This window comes from Crocuta crocuta, unplaced genomic scaffold, assembly GCF_008692635.1.
Source record: "Crocuta crocuta isolate KB4526 unplaced genomic scaffold, BGI_CrCroc_1.0 scaffold288, whole genome shotgun sequence".
In the NCBI taxonomy this organism is placed as follows: domain Eukaryota; kingdom Metazoa; phylum Chordata; class Mammalia; order Carnivora; family Hyaenidae; genus Crocuta; species Crocuta crocuta.
In genome coordinates, this window is record NW_027532607.1 from 2,003,477 (window position 1) to 2,023,015 (window position 19,539).

Genomic DNA, 19,539 nt, shown 5'->3' on the forward strand with positions numbered 1-19,539 from the left:
TTATGAAGCCCATATCTTATTGTATAGTCTTTTGGATTTGAGTTAGATCCTTCTAAAGGACATCTCTTTCCTTTGATTAGCTGGATCATAAACTCCATGAGAGAAGGAACTGCTTTTTTATCATTAGTACCTAGGACAGTACCTGGTGCTTGGTAGCATGAAAATACATGTTTGCTGAATGAATGAGTGGATATATATTCCCTTTATTCTGAAGCATTTTAAGAAAATATGCTTCATAATGATTTGTGATATTTATCTATGCTTATCACTAGATGTAGGGTATGGCTTGACCTTGGTTTTGTCATTCATTGATTCATTATTTAGTGAGCCTCTAGTATGTGCCAGTCAGTGTGTAAGTACAAGGATGGCAGTGAACATGACAAGCACGGTCTGTTGCCTCATAGGACATACATATGTTTAGTGTGGAAGTCAAACATCGTAATTTATTAGTGTTACAAAAGATCAGGAACAAGGTGTTTAAGTAATGGGAGTTATAATTGCTGGAGCTAATCTAGTCTGGGGCATGAGTGAAGGTATATGCTGACTGGTTAGAAAAGTTAGATGAATGAGAAACAGTAAAGGATGCTACTGATTTTTCTGGGCTAGAAAGTACTAGCTACAGCTAGAGGAGAGTGAGATTTGATTATCTAGATAATAGGTGACAGAGTAATGGCAATAGATGAACTGGATAGGGAGGTATTGAGAAAGGATTTTTATTTTTTAAAGATGAAAGGATTTTTGAGCATAGGGAAATGCTGATGGAAGAAGGCATTAAAGGAAGAAGTTCAAAATATAGAAGAAGTCAAAATATAAAAGGTCCCAAGAAGAATGGATAGGGTGGAATATAGAGCAAAGATAGAGAATTTGATAGTAATCTATCTTATCTATCTATCTTTAGTGTTAGTGACAGTACATTTATTTTTATCTTATTTAGATTGATAACACTTCCTTGTGGAGTGGATTTATATGATTTTCTTTAAAAAAAACTTTTAATTCCAGTATAGTTAACATACAGTATTAAATTAGTTTCAGGTATACAGTATAGTGATTCAGCAATTCTATACATTACTCAGTGCTCATTAAGATAAGGGTACTCTTAATCCCCTTCACCTAAGTAATATACTTATTTAAAAAAATTCTTGTAACATTCATTTTTGAGAGACAGAGACAGAGTGTGAGCAGGGGAGAGGCAGAGAGAGAAGGAGACACAGAATCTGAAGCAGGCTCAAGGTTCCGAGCTGTCAGCACAGAGCCTGATGCGGGGCTCGAACCCACGAACCGTGAAATCATGACCTGAGCCCAAGTTGGACACTTACCCGACTGAGCCACCCAGGTGCCTCAGTGATATATTTATTTTAATAGGAGGAGAAAGTGTGTTAATTGGCTTAAATTTGTAAGCTTGTTGGTAGGTAGTTGAAGGAGTTCTTAGAATTTTGAAGACATGTATTTTTCTTTGTGTTATAGGAGCCAAAACCATTGGCTGAGAGTGATGGAGAGAAATGAGAGGTCAGGCAGTGTTCAGAAGGAATTGACTAGAGAAAAACAGTAAATTGCTGAGCAGTGAAAAGGGTCAGTTGAAATTTGCAACTATGGATTTCTAGTTTATCAGTCTAGTCTGATGATGTGACTTTTCTTTAGTAGTGCTTAGTGGCCTCGGCAGAGTAGAATCAGCTTGAATTTAGATTTTTGTCTGGTGTATGGAACCAGAGAACAAAGGGGCTAGGGAGTTTGGGATTTTAGTCAGAGAGTAAATGAAGTCATTGAAATGATAGGTCCAATATTCTCATTTGGTGAGAGGGAACTAAAGACCAGAGAAATTGATGCCTAGAACTCAAAGCCTTCATTTGTATCACCTTATTTGTTGAAGCCACTTCCAAAAAGCTGGAGGAAAAAAGTTTTATATATATTTTCTTGTGCTGTTGCATGCCACGCTTCCATTTATGTGCCCATCTTTTTCTTTGGTGATCTAACTAGAAAACTTTAATATTGTATAGGTTGATAGCAAGATTTGAGGCCTAAGATGTAGATTTCTGTACACCTTGCACATCCCTGGCACACCCCAATGCTGTTGTTTTCTGTGATATGAGACTCAGGTGTCTTGTGAACTATAGCTGTGGTGTAAATTTTTAATCAGTGTCTGAAGTTTATTTTTGTCACACTGGGTATTATTAATTCAGTGTCTTTTAGGTTGATTATAGAGCTGAGTTAAATGATGTGGAATAAGTTGATGTAAGAAGTATAGAATTATTCTACACTGGTGCCTCCCTTCAAAAAAAAATCAACTGTTTTCACTGAGAACTGAGAACTTTTGCTCTTACATATAAAAAGAGAGACCTGTAGAGCAGTACAGTAAACAGTTCTTAAATAACAAGATACTAGGACAGACACATTAGTGTGGCAGCTGCATGCTTTTATAGGTATTGAGACATTGTTATATGGTAATAATAAGGGTTGCTGTTGTGATTGTATTTATTTCCTGTTGTTCCTGTAACAAATTACCCCAAGTTTAGTGGTTTAAAGCAACACAAAGAGATTATTTTATATTTTTTACAGTTCTGAAGATCAGAAGGTTGAAATGGGTCATATATGGGCTAAAACCCAGGTTTTAGTATAGTTCTCCTTCTGGAGGCAATCTGTTCCTTGTCTTTTCCACGGTCTGGAAGCCACCTGAATTTCTGGGCTTGTGGCCACATCACTTTGACCTCTCTTATGTTATTACATCTTATGAGATTGTTCTGGTTTTTTTTTTTCCCCTGTTTTAAGGACTCTTGTGATTACATTAGGCTCCTGTAGATAAAATCTAGAATAATCTCCCTTTCTTAAAATTTTTAACTTAATCACATCTACAAAGTCCCTTTTATCATGTAAATCCAAGATATTAGAATATGGACGCCTTTGGGAGGGGCCTTTATTTATTGACTTTGTTCTTTTTCAAGATTGTTTTGTCTGTTCTGGACCCTTTACATTTCCACGTGAATTCTAGGATTGACTTCTCAGTATCTGCGAAGAAGTAGCCAGGATTTTGTTAGGTGTATTGCAGTGAATCTATAAATCAATTTGAGGAATTATTGCCATCTCGACAACTTTAAGCTTTCCAATTCATGAACATGGGTGTCTTTCCTTTTAATTAGGTCTTTTTAAAGTTTTTTCAATGATGGCTTTGTAGTTTTCAGTGTACATGTCTTGTGCTTTTTTGCTCACTTTATTCCTAAAATTTTTTAAATTCTTTTTTGATGCTCTTGCAAATGGAATTGTTTTCTTGATTTCATTTTTGGACGTTCATTGCTAATGTGTAGAAATACAATTGATTTTTGTGTGCTGCAACTTTATTGAATTCTCTTATTGCTCTAATAGTTTTTTTGGTGGATTCTTCAGAATTTTCAGTATATAAGGTCATGTTATCTCTGAATATAGATAGATTTACTTCTTCCATCCTAATTTGAATACTTTCATTTCTTTTTCTTAATTGCCCTGGCGAGAGCTTTTTTAACAATGTGAATGGAAGTTATGACAGCAGGCACCCTTGTCTTATTCTTAATCTTGTAGGGGTGGGGGGTGGAATATAGTGTCTTTCAGCATTAAGTAGGATGTTAGCTGTAGGTTTCTCATAGATGCCCTTGATCAGATTGAGGAAGTTTCCTTCGGTTCTAAGTGTGTTTAGTGTTTTTGTCATGGAAGGGTATGGGCTTTTGTCAAATGCTTTTGTTATTGTTGTTGAGGTGCTAACTAGGGTTTGTCCTTTATTAGTATGGTGTATTACATTGATTTTTCAGTATATTGATGGTTCATTTCTGTGAATGACCTTGCATTTCTAGGATTCACTCATTGATTATTGAATGTGAGAAAATTCATCTGTCATATGGTGATCTGAAGACTCATAGTCTAAGATTTCTGTTACATGATCAATTTCACCTTCATCAGAGTTGAGAGTGCTGTCGTCTCTATTTTTACATTCATCTTCTCATCTAATAATTGTAAAATTGTCTTCCTTTGACAGTATTCTTCTTGACATTTTGGGCAGAAAATGAAAATTCCTGTATTCTCAAATGTGTTCTGTGAGGGCTTAAAAAAAATAAAGAGGCTGGAAACCTGGTGTCTCCAGACTTGTATTTTCATGAAGGTTGATGCAACACTTTATGGCAAAGTGATAAGAAAAGCAAAAGAGGATGTAATAGTGATAATTTATTTCATTGTTGAATCATTCTTTTAGAAAATTCCAGCATGTTTCTATTTTCTTCTTTTCCCTCCTACTTTTTATAGTGAACAATATGGTGTAACCAGTAAAGCAATTTTTCTCCCAATACCCTTTCTAAATCCTATTATCTCATCTGGGTTGTTCACATTGTTTCCTAGGCAGTGCAGCCTCAGGTGCTCAGATGAAACTGGTAGCTATAGTTGGGTATCAGTGGCAAACTGAAGACATACTGATCCCTGGCCTTTGGTATAAAGATCCAGAATCTGGGATGAATTGAGACCTCCTCAATTGTAAATCCATCTGGATAGACTACCTATGCTAAAATAATTGCTTGAGTTGAAATTTAGACATTAGGCAGCTTAGCCTGATGGGGAGGAAGGTCCGGAAGGGTATTGATATATGTATAAGGAATAATGCCATCTTTAGATAGTTTTAAAATAATGTATTTCTAAAATTCAAGTATACGCATTTAATTTTTAGTATCTGTTTCATTAAAACCATGTATTATGAAATAGTATCATTTTTCAACATTTCCATCACATCCACATCATTAACTGCTGCATCCTTTCATATAATATTTAAAAATTTCTTTGAAATTTTGTAAATGTGTGTATGTTTTGTTCCCTTTCAAAAATTTCTCTGAAGGGAAGCTCTAGGTTGATACATTCTCGAAAATGAGTAACATTTACTTTAAAGATACATAGTTTACTTTTTTGTAGTTATACCAGTAGGTTTTCAAGGGCACTCTGAAGGCACTATCCAAATTAGCATTGTGGAGAAAATCATAAAAGGAGACTTTGTTGGTTGCCTGGGTAAGGAAAGATAATACTTATTAATCCATCATTTGGATCATATGCAGTCTTCTTTTTGTAATTAAGAATACTATAGATATCTTTTAAAAAAAATTTTAATGCTTTATTTCTGAGAGAGAGAGACAGTGTGAGCAGGGGAGGGTCAGCGAGAGAGGAAGACACAGAATGCAGTGAGCGTGCTGTCAGCACAGAGCCCGACGTGAGGCTCGAACCCATGAACCATGAGATCATGACCTGAGCCAAAATCTGTCGGTCGCCCAACTGACTGAGCCACCCAGGTGCCCTGATCATATCTTTCTTTATTACTTTTCCTTTATATTTTCTTACTATTTGAAACATTTTCTTCAGATCCCATAGAACTTTAAAAGCACTTGGATGGTGTAGTTTATCCATTAGGCATAGTTCTAATGTCAAGAAACTTGTTTCTAGAATTGGAAAACAAAAATATGAGATTAAGCCAATCCATCACAAAACCAAAAATGAGAATAAAAATAATACCAACCACTCAAAATGGAAAAGGATATAGAAAAAGATTTTTTAAGAAAGCTGGCTTATAAACTGAAAGATGTCTTCTGTGGAAAAGTTAATGGGATGATTAATAATACCATGATTATTTAGCCTGAATAGTGCAGAAGTGCTTAATAGTTAATTTGATTTCATTATTATTACATAAACTTTTATGAACAGGATATTGTGCTCCTTTTTTGAAAAAAAAAAAGTAAGAAAGTCTTCCAAATATGCAGGAGGGATGAACACTGAAAATGAAAATTCATTGCACTAATAAAATTGTGCAAGATTATATTGAGTAATAGGTTGAGTCTCCAGCCTTGCTGGACCATTAAGAAAATAGTACTTTTCTTGAATAGTTTAGATCTGGGGTCACAAGCCTAAAATGCTTGGGGGCCATGCAGATAACATAATGTTTGAGTCAGTTAAGTATAAGACAATTAGAAATGACTGGGGGCCTTGTTTGTTATCTTATTGCCAGAGACTTGGACTTGGCCAGGAATTTATTTGATGATTTTCCTGCAAGAGTTATCATTTTTAAATTTGGATTATAATTTGGAAAAGTAAGATGAAAATTAGCCATATATTACTATCATAAATCCAATTAGATGAAACTGCCATTTCCCACTTAGCTTCAATTTTGTGGGGTTTCTATATTAATATTTTATTACAATAAATTTTCCGGTTATGTGTTATCTTGAATAAGAAAGTCATTTTATCAAAGTGTAACTATGAGATGGATAATTAGTTTTAAATACGTATTTTATGTTTCATTTCATTCTTATATATTTCAGTCAACTTTTATAAAATATTTTAGGACTAGCAAAGAAAAAAGTCTCTATACTTCAAAAAGTGATCATTGTAATTATTTTATTGCATACATCATCATGTTTTTACCTAAGTTAACCTTAGAATATTATCTTGGCTTATTTTTAGATGTGAGATTTTAATTTATGTTGGGCTTCTGGTCTTAGTAAATTTTAAATAATGGTTTAGTCTCATAATCTGTGCTGTTATTTTGTTTCTCCTTTGAAAAACTGTACATATGTATTCAAAGTTATATAACTTCTGAGTTATGCAAAAGTTTGAAGTATAACTAGAATTTGCTTGTTTTTTTCTCATATAAATATTTGAACTTGCCTAGAATTTCTCTGTGTTTCCCTGGTGCTTAATCACGCTAAGGAGTGCCCATTGTTATAGTTAATTCATAATCTGTTCTTGTCTATTGAAATTTACTTGTATTGTGTCCCGTTACCTCTTTAACATGTTAGTAATCTCATGAATGAAGTTCTTTGCTCAATTGTTCATTCATTTATTTACTCATTCAAGAAGTATTGAGAGCCTCCCGTGAGCTAGGCATTGGGGATAAAAAGAGTAAGGCCAGGTTTCCCTTATATGGGATTTGATTTAGACAGTGATATACAAACTGAAGAAATAAAATTGATTTAATTCAATCAATATTTATTTGGTATCCACTGTTTGCCAGGCACTAATCTCCAGTTATGGGTTTGCAACAATGAATTAAATAGGCAATTTCCATGTCTTCATGGAGCTTATATTCTAGTGGGGAAACTGGCAACAAATAAACAGGTATATATCATTTACAGATGAGTATTTGAAGAGAAGTCAAGCATAGGAAGAGGTGGGTGAGGGCTTTGGAACATATTTCATACAACAAAGTTGACCCCTTTGAGTTAAAGGAGCTGGTCGTTTGTACCCCTCTGTTAATAAGTCATTGGTGGCTCTAGTTAGCCTAGATCATTCTCTGAAGGTGAGAACAGCTCTGAGCCATTAAGACCTGAGGAACTTGTGCTCTGATCCTGTGATAGGGATCTGGGTAGGATGTCATAGTGTCCAATAAATTAGGGTATCTTTTCTTTTCCTCCTTAGTGTGTTTTGTCATAATTTTTCTTGGTACGTTTGCAAAGACTAAAGCCAGCCTGTAACAGTATTTCTTTTTTTCTTAACTCACTAGATTAAGGTAAAATAAGTTAAAAGGCATTATTTCAAAAACCAGAGTCAAATGGAATAATACTTGAGACTTAATTAGAATCACTAGATTTAGAACTTTTATAGTTTCAGTTAATGTTTTAAATAGATTGTGTCCCTTGAATAAGAATAGGCACTGAAGAGGAGGACAGAAAGCATGGGTTCAAATATTGTCTTAAGCATTTATTAGCTGTATAACTGTGAGCATGCTATTTCACTTTGCCTCAAATTTTTCTTTAAAATGAAGCACATACCACCCACCTTGAGGTTTTGATGAGGACTAAAAGAGATCATACATGTAGAATGTGTTACTTATTTTGTTGACGCTTGGGTGTACATAGAAAATCTTCTACGTAAGAAAATAGTTGTTCATTGTCTTTTGAGAAAATGAAAACTGAGGGGTGCTTGGGCGGCTCATTCTGTTAAGCATCCGACTTCGGTCCAGGCCATGATCTCACGGTTCCTGGGTTGGAGCCCTGCATCTGGCTGCTGTCAGCACAGAGCACAGAGCCTGCTTCAGATCCTCTGCCTCCCTCTCTTTCCCCCTACCCTGCTTATTCTCTCTCTCTCTCTCTCTCTCAAAAATAAACTAATCCGATGTGAACATTTACTGAATCTTGATAGATGCATGTATCTGTGTATTCCAAACTCCTTCAAGATACAGAATTTACTATTGTCTTGGAAAATTTCCTCGTGCCTTTTCTCAATTAATACTTACATCAGCCTTCAAGAGACAATCGTTACTCTTGATTTTTTCTACCATTGATTACTGCATATACTTTAATATTAGATTCTTTTATTCAGCATATTATATTTTGAGATTTGTCTATGTTGTTGAATATATGAATAGTTCATACTTTTTTATTGCTGAGTAGTATCCTGTATGAAAATTTCACAGTTTATCTATTTTCCTATTGATGGACACATGGGTTACTTTTTGGCGTTATGAATAAAGCTGCTGTTAAATTTGTTATAGTCTTTTTATGCACATGTTTTATTTTTTCTTTTTTTAAATTTATTTTATTGGTTTTACAAATAGTTTATTGTCAAATTAGTTTCCACATAACACCCAGTGCTCATCCCCACAAGTGCTCTCCTCCATGCCCATGCCCTCTCCCCCCAACATCCATCAGTCCTCAGTTTTTGTCAGCGTTTAAGAGTCTCTCATGGTTTGCCTCTCTCCCTTTCCCCCACCATTTCCCCCCTTGTTCCTCAGTTAAGTTCCTCCTAATTCTCCTATATGTTTATGCACATGTTTTAATTACTCTTGGATTATATAATGGGTGGAGCCATATGTAAGGTATATGCTTAGTTTTATGCTTAGTTTTATACTCTTATACCAAAACAATATATTAAGAGTTTTAGTTGCTTTTCATCCTGGTCAATATTTGATATTGTCAGTCTTTCAAAAGTTTGCTTTTCTAGCGAAGCATAGTAGTAGCTCATTGTAATTTGCATTCCCCCAATGACAAATTGTGTTATCTCTTTCAGCATGTGTGTTAGCCATTCATATATCATCTTTGTAAAAGTGTCTATTCAGATCTTTCACCCATTTAAAAATTTGATGGTCTCGGGGCGCCTGGGTGGCTTAGTCAGTTAAGCGTCCAACTTTCGCTTAGGTCGTAATCTCGCGGTTCGTGGGTTCGAGCCCCGCGTCGGGCTCTGTGCTGACTGCCAGCTCAGAGCCTGGAGCCTGTTTCAGTCTGTGACTCCCTCTCTCTCTGGCCCTCCCCTGCTCATGCTGTCTCTCTCTCTCTCTCCTAGAAATAAAAAAAAAAATAAAATAAAAAAAAATTTTGATGGTCTCTTTACTGAGTTGTAGTTGTTCTTTATGTTGGATGTCAGTTCTATGTTAGATATGTGTTTTGTGAATAATTTCTTCCATTTTTGACTTGCCTGTTCATTTTGGTGATACTAATTTTTTATAAGCAGATGTTTTTAAAAATTTTAATAAAGCCCAAATGTATCAGATTTTTCTTTTATGATTATTATTTTCTGTGTATTAAGAATCCTTTGCCTATCTCTAATGAAGATACTCTTCTGTGTTTTCTTCTAAAAGCTTTATGATTTAAGCGTTTATGTGATGTTTAGTGCTTGATTTATTTTGAATTAATTTTCATGTCTAGTGTGAAGCACAGATCAAGATTAATTTTTTTAAAGTGAATATCTATTTGTTCCACCACTATTTGTTGAAAATACTTTCCTTTACTCATTAATGACTTGGTAAAAATAAAAATGGAAGTGTAGGTCTTTTTCTGGGCTACCTATTCAGTGCTATTGATCTGCCTGATGATACTTACAAGAGTACAATACTGTCATGATTTCTGTAGCTTTAGAGTAAGTCATGAACTCAGGTCCTATAAACAAACACTTTAGCTTTTCTTGTTAGTTTCTGAGATTGCTTTGGATATTCTAGGCTCTTTGTATTACTCTATGCATTTTAGAATGAGCTTCTCAATTTCTCCAAAAAATGACTGCTGGAATTTCAGATTGTTGACTCTTTAGAACATCATAGGGAGAATCAACATTTTGACAACAATGAATTTCCACTCAATGAACATGGTATAGCTCTATGTGTTTAAGTATTCCATAATTTTCTTTTTAAGTAACCTTTTGTAATTTTCAGTGTCTTTAAGGATTTTTGATTCTGTGTTCATAAGGTATGTGGTCTGTAATTTTCTTGTAATCTCTGTTAGGTTTTGGGATTAAGAGTATGCTGGCCTCATAAAATATGTTTGGAAGTATTCTATTTTCTTAAGGAATTTTTGTAAGATTGGTATTGTTTGTTTCTTAAATGTTTGGTAGACTTCACCAATGAAGTAATCCGGCCCTGTAGTTTTCCTTGTGGGAGGAGTTTTGATAAGTTCAATGTCTTTAATAGAGATAGGCCTGCTCCAAAATTTCTGTTCAGTTTTGTGTCAGTTTTGGTAAATTGTATTTTTCAAGAAATTTATTTCAAATAAAATGTTAAATTTGTTGTAAAGTTGTTATATTATCTTCTTATTTAAAAAAGCCCTTAAGGGATGCCTAGGTGGCTCAGTCAGTTGAGTATCCTACTCTTGATTTTGGCTCAGGTCATGGGATTGAGCCCTGTGTTGGGTTCTGTGCTGAGTATTTGCCCCTCTCTCTCTCTCTCTTTCTCTCTCTCAAATGGAAAAAAAAAAAAAAAAAAGCCTTTAATATCTGGGGCACCTGGCTGGCTCAGTTAGAAGAGCATGTGACTCTTGCTCTCAGGGTTGTGAGTTTGAGTCCCACATTGCTATAGAGATTACCAGAAAAATAAACAAAAAATAAATTTAAAAAGTCTTGAATATCTGAAATGATGTCTCTTATTTTCTTTCTTATGTTTGTAATTTCTCTGTTATGTTTTGATCAGCCTTGTTAGGGGCTTATTAATTTTACTACTTTTCAGAAATCTAGTGTTTGGCTCATTGATTTGATCTATTTTGAATTTGTCTTCTGTATCATCCATGTCTACTCTTTACTCTTTCTTTCCTTCTACTTTCTTTAATTTGCTATGTGTTTTTTAACTTCTTGAGATAGAAGCTTAGATATTGATTTTCATTTGTCTCTTCTAATACGTGCGTTCTTCTTTACATTTATTTATAGGTATTGTTTTAGTTTCATTCTATATGTTTCCATAGTTTATATGTAACTTATTGTGAATATATTTAAATTTCACAATTAAATTAAATGATTTATATACTTTTATTTTCTTGACTCATGGGGAATTTAGAAGTATGTCGCTTAATTTTCAAGCAGTAGGGGAGTTTCTCAACTTTTAAAAATTATTCACTTCTAGCTTAATTGCCTTGTAGTCAGAGAATCTCTCTCAGAGATTTCAGTCCTTGGAAATTTGATGAGACTTGCTTTATGATTCAGCATGTGGTCCATTTTGGTATGTGTATTGTGTATAGTCTATATTCTGTTTTTATTTGGAAGAATGTGCTATTATATTAAGTCTGGTTGGTTAGTCATATAGTTCAAATCTTCTGTATCTTAGTGAAAAAATGTTTTTTCACCTACTTGATCTTGTAGTGATTGACAGAGGTGTGTTAATCTCTCACATGATTATGGATTTGTCTGTATCATCTAATAGTCTTGTTTTTTGAACTTTTTTTTTGGCTTTATATATAGTTAAGCTTTGTTTTTAGTAGTGCTTATTGTCTTAAGTTGACCTTTTCTGATATTGGCATAGCTATGACAGCTTCCTTTTAATTTTTTTTAGATAGTACACTTTTTCCTATTACCTTATATTTAATCTTTCTGTGACCATAAATAGTCTTACAGTAGAGTGAATATTTAACATAATAACTATAATTTGAGTTTAAAGCTATTATTTTACTATTTGTATTTTAATGATGTGCACTGTGCCTTTTCTCTTCTTACCTTCTTTAGTTCAATGAAATATTTTAATTTTCTTTTTCTCACCTCAGTTAACTTTTAATGGCTATCCTAGAAATTAACACATGAATTTTGAGTTATTGCAATATGATGTAGATTATTACTTCTGCCACTTCCTGCATAATACAGATATCTTAGAAACTTTAACTCCATTTACTCCAGTTCCAACTTTTAAAAATTGTTTTCATGCATTTTTAAATTTTAAACTTAACAAGCTAGTAATATAATTATTTTTATGTCATTGTTCATGATCATTGTTCATGTTTGCCAACATTTACCTTTTTTTATGGCTCTTTTTGCGTTTCTGTTTTTTCCTAGTATCATTTTCCTTCTATTGGAAGAATTCATTTTTAGTATTTCTTTTACTGATCCATTCTTGTTTGTTATTACTTTTATTTCGTTTTCATTTTTCAAACATATTTTTAAACTGAATAGATTTCTTGATTGACACCTATTTTCTTTCTGAATTTTTTAAAAAAGTTTATTTATTTATTTTGAGAGAGAGACTGTGTGTGTGAGCAGGTGAGGGGCAGAGAGAGAGAGAGGGGAGGGGGGAGAATCCCAAGCAGGCTTTGAGCTGTCAGCACAGGGCCCATTGTGGGGTTCAAACTCATGAAACTATGAGATCATGATCTGAGCCAAAATCAAGAGCCAGATGCTCAACTGACTGAGCCACCCATGCCCCTCTTTCAGAATTTTTCAGAAGTGATTCCATTGTCTTCTGCCATTCATAATTTCTGTCTAAAGTTATTTCTCAGTCTGTTGATTGTTGCTTACTATTTATTTATTTTTAAAGTTTATTTTGAGAGAGAGAGTGCAAGTGGGAAAGGGATAGAGAGAAAAGGAGAGAGAGAATCCCAATCAGGCTCAGAGCTTTCATCACAGAATCCAACAAGGGTCTCAGTGTCATGAACCATGAGATCATGACCTGAGCTGAAATCAAGAGTTGGATGCTTAACTAGCTGAACCTCCCAGACACCCTTATTGTTGCTTATTGAAATCTATTTTTTCCTCTAGGCCTTTAAAGATGTGAATTTATGTCTGTCACTAATGTTAGAAAGTTCTTGGTTGTTATCATTTCAGATACTGCTTTCTGTCTTATATTCTCTCTCTTTTCTTCCGGGATTTCAGTCATATGTGTGGTAGAAGCTTTCAGTGGATTCCGTAGGCCTCTATTTTCTCTTTTACTTTTTTCAACTTTTATTTCTCACTGCTTTGGTTTGGATATTTTTTGGAACATCTGTTTTAGTTCAAGTTTATTCTCTTCAATCTGCTGGAGGCACCAAGTACTAACAACACTTTGGAAATTTTGCAATGAAGAGTAAGGATATAGGAGCAGTAATTGGATCATGTGGGAATAAAGAGAGAGGTTTGCTTTTTGTTTTTGGTTAGGACATACTAACATGTTTATGTTATGATTAGAATGATTCAAAGAAAAAGAATTAATGCTCTGTGAGAAAGAAAAGGAAGATGAGTTTTGGCTAAAAATCCTTGAGGAGGTGAGAGGATAAAATCTAAAGCACAACTGGAAGAATTTTCCTTTGATAGAAGTGGGGCATAAAGAGGATAAGACACTAACTTATTAGTGGTCTTTGAGGTGGAATTCTGCCTTGATCAGTGGAGAATATGCACTGCTGTTAAGTTTCTAGGCTCTTAAAGTTTGAGAGAGTGTGTGTGTCGGGCATATGGGAAAATTGTCCAAGAAACAGAGTCAAGTGAAAGGGTAGACTGTATAGCTACCTAATTCTTTCTTCTACTTCTGTGTGCTCTCAGTGATATCTACCTTTATCTTTTATGGTACTCAAAGTATTACAGTGTACTTTTAAGGAAATACTTAAATGTTTAGTTAAGTTAAATTAACTAAATGTTTTTCTCATACCATTAAAATTTCTATACTATATATTTAGACATAGTTAATTCCTTATAGTGCATTTAAGATTAATTATTAATAGTGTTTTGAATAGAAAATCCAGGTTTCTAACATTTTCCCATATTATCTTTTACAGTTTTGTGAGTACTAGAATAGCACAACCATGTTTCGGAATAGTCTCAAGATGCTTCTTACTGGAGGGAAATCAAGTCGTAAAAACAGGTCAAGTGGTAAGTGACCATTCTACATTTATTCTGTATGCTATTTTAGAAAGGAAAGTTCTTTGAGGGATCTGAATTGATGCTACAACTTTATTTATTTATTTATTAAATGGTCAATTAAAAAAAGGAAGTTTACATTTCTTTAGGCTACCATACTCTTTTTTGAAAAAATTTTTAAGGTTTGTTTAATTATTTTGAGAGAGTATGAGCTGGGGAGGAGCAGAGAGAGGGNATCAAGAGTCAGATGCTTAACACAATCACCCAGGTGCCGTAAGGCTGCCACTCTTAATTAAGAACACCTAAATACTTACCAGGACCAGTCAGGTAAAAGAGTTTGTGGATGAAACATATTTATTTCTAATATATGAGGGAGTAATGCATCTGTGTACCACTTTTTAAACACTTTCTAGACCTAAATTTATTTTTTGAATTAACATGTGACATTATTTCAGTCCTAGGCACCCTTTGAGGAGTGAGACTGTAAAAATAGGAACTTTACTCAAAGGGTTGTACAGAAAGTGAAATATAAATTTAGATTTTTATAATCATTAAAATAAAGTTCATAAAGGCTATTTTAAGAATAACAGATAATTCATAAACTTTTAAGGTAAAAACAAACAAACTTGTATATATACTTTTTTTTGAGAAATATTGATGAGAAATGTACTAAATGTTTTCTGTTAATGGGTTGTAGATATTTATTCTTTCAATCTTATTGATTTTCTAATTTTTCTGCAGTTTATAAGTTTACATTGATGGTATGTTCATTATTATACACTTAAAAAATTTTTTTAACTCTCATTGTAATTTCTTCTTGACCCGTAGGTATTTAAAGTGTAATTGTTAGGGGCGCCTGGGTGGCTTAGTCGGTTAAGCGTCCGACTTTCGCTTAGGTCATGATCTCGCGGTTCGTGGGTTCGAGCCCCGCGTCGGGCTCTGTGCTGACTGCCAGCTCAGAGCCTGGAGCCTGTTTCAGAGTCTGTGTCTCCCTNCTGCCAGCGCAGATCCTGGAGCCTGTTTCAGAGTCTGTGTCTCCCTCTCTCTCTGACCCTCCCCTGCTCACGCTGTCTCTCTCTCTCTCCTAGAAATAAATAAAGAAACATTAAAAAAAATTAAAAAAAAAAGTGTAATTGTTAATTTCTAAATAGTTGGTGCTTTCCTGGTTTTCTTATTATTAACTCAGGTTCCATGATAACAGTTCTCTTGTATTATTTTATTTTTTGATACATATTTTTTATTAAAAAAATTTTTTTTACTGTTTGTTTATTTTTGAGAGAGAAAGAGCATGAACAGGGGAGGAGCAGAGAGAGGGAAACCTACAATCTGAGACAGGCTCCAGGCTCTGAGCTGTCAGCATAGAGCCTGACGCTGGGCTCGGACATAGGCACTGTTGAGATCATGACCTGAGCCGAAGTCAGATGTTTAGCCAACTGAGCCATGGAGATGCCCCTATTTTTTTTTTGGTATTTGTTGAGATCTGCCTTACAGCTCAGCTTATGGTCAGTTTTTGGTGAATATTGTGGATGCATCTGAAAATAATATGGATTCTACAGTTGTTGGGTCTAGTGTAGGTCAGTTTTGTTAATGGTGGTATTCAAATATTTTATACTCTGATTTATTTTAAAGAAATTATTTACTGAGAAAGATATGATTAAATCTCACACTATGATTGTGGTATTGTCTATTTCTCCTTCTGGTTCCTGACAGTTTTTGCTTTATATATTTGGAACCTATCTTATTAGACACACTGAAATTTAGAATTGCTCTATCTTCCTGGTGAATTTGTTTTACCATAATTAAATGTCCTCTTTATTTCTAATAATGTCTTTTGTTTGAAAGTTGACTTTGTCTCATATTACTGTAGCTATCCTAGTTTTCTCTTGATTACAGTGCTTGCAGACTATGAATTTATTCTTTTACTTTCAGCATTTCTGTATGGTTTTACTGCTAGTAGTATATAGTTGAGCTTTCTTTTTTTAAATTTATTCAGACAAGTTTTTCTCTTAAAGGAGATATTGGTTAATCCACATTAATTCAACCAATGGTATATTTGGGTTTAAATATAACATAAAATGTGTTTTCTATTTGTCCTGCCTGTTCTGCATTCTTTCTCCTTTCTTTGTTTATTTTAGATTGATCAAATCTCTTCCTTTTATTATTCCATATCTCTTCCTTTTGATTTAGACGTTACATATTCCTGTACTTCTTTCAATGGTTACCTTAAAGATTAAAACATTGATCAAAGTTTGATGTCAAATGGTATTTTTACTTTCTTCTTAGACAATGCAAGAGCCTTAGATTCTTTTCACCTATATGTATTTTAAACTCTGCAAGACATTATAGTTGTTTTATGTAGTTGCCATTATTTAGGTTTACCTATATATTTGATCATTTAATTGATTCTCATTCCTTCCTTCATCCCTCACTTCTTCTAGATGGGGTCACCATTCCTTTTGTCTGGAGAAGACCCTTTATTGTTTCCTTCATGTGGCAAATTTACTTTGCTTCTGTTTATGTGGAAATGTCTTTATTTTGCCTTGATTTTTGCAGGATATTCTTGCTGGGAGTAGTGTTCTAGATTGGCAGTTGTCTTTCAGCACTTTCAAATAGAGTTCATTGTTTTCTGGATTCTTGAATTATTTCTGATGAGAAGTCAACTCTTAGTCTTAATTGCTGCCTCTTTAAAGGTGATCTTTTTCTCCTTGTTTTTAGTTATCTAGATTTACAGTGATGTGCCTAGAAGTGGTTTCCTTTTTTTATTATTAAAATATAGTTGAGATACAATGTTACATCAGTTTCAGGTATACAACAGAGTGATTGGACTATGGTAAGTGTAGTCACCATCTGTTTCCATACAGCATTATTACAATATTCTTGACTGTATTCCTTATACTGTACTTTTCCTTTCCATGACTTATTTATAACTGAGAGTATGTACCTCTTAATCTCCTTTACCTTTTTCATCCATCCCCACACCTCCTCCCTTTGGCAGCCACTAGTTGGTTCTCTGTATTTACAAGTTTGTTTCTATTTGGTTGTTTGGTTAGTTGGTTGATTTTGTTTTTTAGATTCCACATACCAAATACCCAAGACAGTATTTGTCTTTCTCTGACTTTTCACTTAGCACAATACCTTCTTCCATCTTTGTTCATCTTCTATTTGTGTTTATAATGTTTCTTGAATTTGTGGCTGTTGTCTTTCATCAGTTTTGGAAAGCTATTATCCATTATCTCTTGAGATTTTTTTCTCCCCTCATTTTCACTCTTTCCTTTGCTTTTAGGACTGTGGTTATGCATTTGTCAGACCACATGCATATCGTTTATGTTTCTTAAAATCTTTCTGTCCTTTTTCTCTATATGCTTTATGTAGGATATTTTCTTTAGATGTATCTTACAGTTCACTAATTCACTCTTCAGTGGTATGTTAACCTGCTATTAAATGTATTTAGTTCTTAATTTTAGTTTTCTGTGTATTTCAGTCCTAGAAATTCCATTTGCCAATTGAACATTTTTTTGAAATAATTTTAAGTTTACTGAAAGGATGCAACAATAGTACAAAGAACTCCACATATCCGTCCACAGATTCATGAATTACTAACTTAACACTGATTTGTTTTATCATTCTCTCTCTATATGTACATACATGTTCTGTCTCCCTCTCTCCCCAATTCTATCCTTTCTCTCCCACTTACTTTTAAAAAATCACTTGAGAGTAACTTAATACATTATGGCCCTTTACTCTTTAAAATTTTTAGTGTGAATTTTTTAAGGAAAGGAGGTTCTTTTACATAACCACAGTATAGTTATCAATCTCAGTTTAACATTGATATAATACTTTTGATCTAATCTACCATTTATTTTCCACATTTTGTCAGTTTGCCCAGTAATTTCCTTTATTTCTGAGATCGAATCAGGATAAGGCATTGCATTACTTGTCATGCCTTTTTATTCTCATTTAATTTTAAATATTCAGCCTTTTTTGGACATTTTTGAAGAATAAAGGCTCTCTTTTTAAAGATAAACAGAATGCCCTTTATTTTGTGTTTGATTTTTTTTTTAAATGACTAGACTCAGAGTATGTATCTGTGATCTGAATGTTACTTAAATGTATGTTTTTTCTTCTTGGAGTATCACAGCTGGAAGCACACATCTGTCTCTCATTAGTGATATCGATCACCAAATCAAGGTGCTCTCCAGGTTTTTCTACTATATGGATGCTGATTTTCCCCCTTTCAATGTAAAAAACAGTCAGCCGGTAGACTCCATTTGATTCTTTTTATAGTTTTCAGTTCTTTGTCAGCATTCTCAGTCTTGTCTCTTATCTCCCTAAATATAGTAAAATCTGTGTCTGATAACTAAATGTCTCTGTTTCTTTTGTCTCTTTCTTTTGGTTTTTACGAATGTTATTTCATTTCTTCGTGTGTCTAGTTATTTTGTTTTACTTTTTGAAGTAAGCATTTTATTTTGGGTTAAATTTGGATTTAAAGAAAAGTTGTAAAGATAGTACAAATAATTATCAGATACTGCTTACCTACTTTTACCTGTTATTACATCTTATATTATCCAGGTCCATTTGTCTGAACTAAGAAGCCAACATTAGTACACTACTGTTTACTAAACTCCAGATCTTTATTTGGATTTCATTACTTTTTCAATTAATGTCCTCATTATGCTTCAGATTCCAATCCAGAGAACTACATTACATTTAGTTATGTTTGAGTTTGGCAGAAGACAAATAATAATTGGCATCATTCCACTGGTAATTATTTAATTGTGCGCGCGCGCGCGCACACACACACACACACTCTCATAGAGGTCAGAGATCCAAACTGTTTCTAAATTTGACACCTAAAGAAATGGTTTATCCCAAATTTATTTTCTGGCCTAGAACCATGATTTTCTTAGATACCTTCACTTGTTTACTTTTGATACCAGCACTAGCATTTTCTATCACTTAACAACTATTACTTCTTATAAGATACTAGTGGAAATCAATAAAGCCACATTAGGATGCAGTTGTGAATAGACTTTTTGACCTTAGTGCCACATAAGTGACTTATGTATACATACAATTATGATTAAAGGTAGGCATCATATTTGCACTTTAGGAAAATTATTACATCTTAGGCTTCAGAGTCAGTATTACTCTAGCAGAGATATTATTAAATTCATACGTGTCAAGGTTCTACTGTAGTATTAAAGCTAATTCCTTTTAATTTACTAGGTATTTAATTATATCAATAATGATTTTGGGAGGTCTTTCCTACTTATTTTTCTCCATGTTTTTTTCATGTAAAATGTTTATAATTTAGTGTAGTTATAAGTTAGAGTAGTTATAAAAATAGTGCTTTGTATTCTGTATGATAAGAAGCATATTTGTAGAGAAGCAGCATGGCTTTTTTCAAACGTACTCCAAGGCAGGAAATTCTAAAGCAAGAATAAATTTTGTATTTTAAAAAAAGAATGCCTGTGGAATGACACCATTAGTGTTTTCATTATTACTTTTTTTCTTTAACAGTTAATGAATGATTGGGTGGACTTT

The 19,539-nt window shown here is 33.7% G+C and overlaps 1 protein-coding gene across 6 annotated transcripts in view; it reads left to right on the top strand.

Annotated features, from left to right (window-relative positions):
- Positions 1 to 19,539, top strand: part of TANC2 (tetratricopeptide repeat, ankyrin repeat and coiled-coil containing 2) — a 370,672-nt gene that overhangs the window by 51,323 nt on the left and 299,810 nt on the right. For all 6 annotated transcript variants that reach the window (XM_077780437.1, XM_077780436.1, XM_077780438.1 and 3 more), the window contains one exon: positions 13,914 to 14,007. In XM_077780437.1, the coding sequence (XP_077636563.1) occupies positions 13,941 to 14,007 (67 nt within the window). In that variant the 5' untranslated portion in view covers positions 13,914 to 13,940. The remainder of the gene's footprint in view (positions 1 to 13,913; positions 14,008 to 19,539) is intronic.